Here is a 209-nt window from a genome sequence, read left to right as displayed (position 1 = left end):
TCACCGTCTAACATCGAAATGCCCCCCACCCCCCCTCCAGCACCTCGCTCGCGTGGCCGAAGTGGAGTCTCGACGTCTGGACAAGGAGCTGCATCGAGAGCGAGCCATCAACGCTGAACTCGAGTCGCAGCTGATGTTCCACGAGTCGGCCCTCCAAGAGTTTCTTCAGCATCACTACAGACAAGTGTCCGATGCGCTTTCTAAGTAAG

At 57.4% G+C, this 209-nt stretch overlaps 1 protein-coding gene across 1 annotated transcript in view; it reads left to right on the top strand.

Moving 5' to 3' along the window:
• The window catches only part of LOC119592855, a 2,481-nt gene that overhangs the window by 1,236 nt on the left and 1,036 nt on the right, over positions 1–209 (top strand). Inside the window, exon 3 of the mRNA XM_037941752.1 lies at positions 41–204. Coding sequence (XP_037797680.1) covers positions 41–204 — 164 coding nt within the window. The remainder of the gene's footprint in view (positions 1–40; positions 205–209) is intronic.

The sequence above is a fragment of the Penaeus monodon genome, chromosome 31 (assembly GCF_015228065.2).
Source record: "Penaeus monodon isolate SGIC_2016 chromosome 31, NSTDA_Pmon_1, whole genome shotgun sequence".
Lineage (NCBI taxonomy): Eukaryota > Metazoa > Arthropoda > Malacostraca > Decapoda > Penaeidae > Penaeus > Penaeus monodon.
This window is presented reverse-complemented; position numbering and strand designations above follow the sequence as displayed.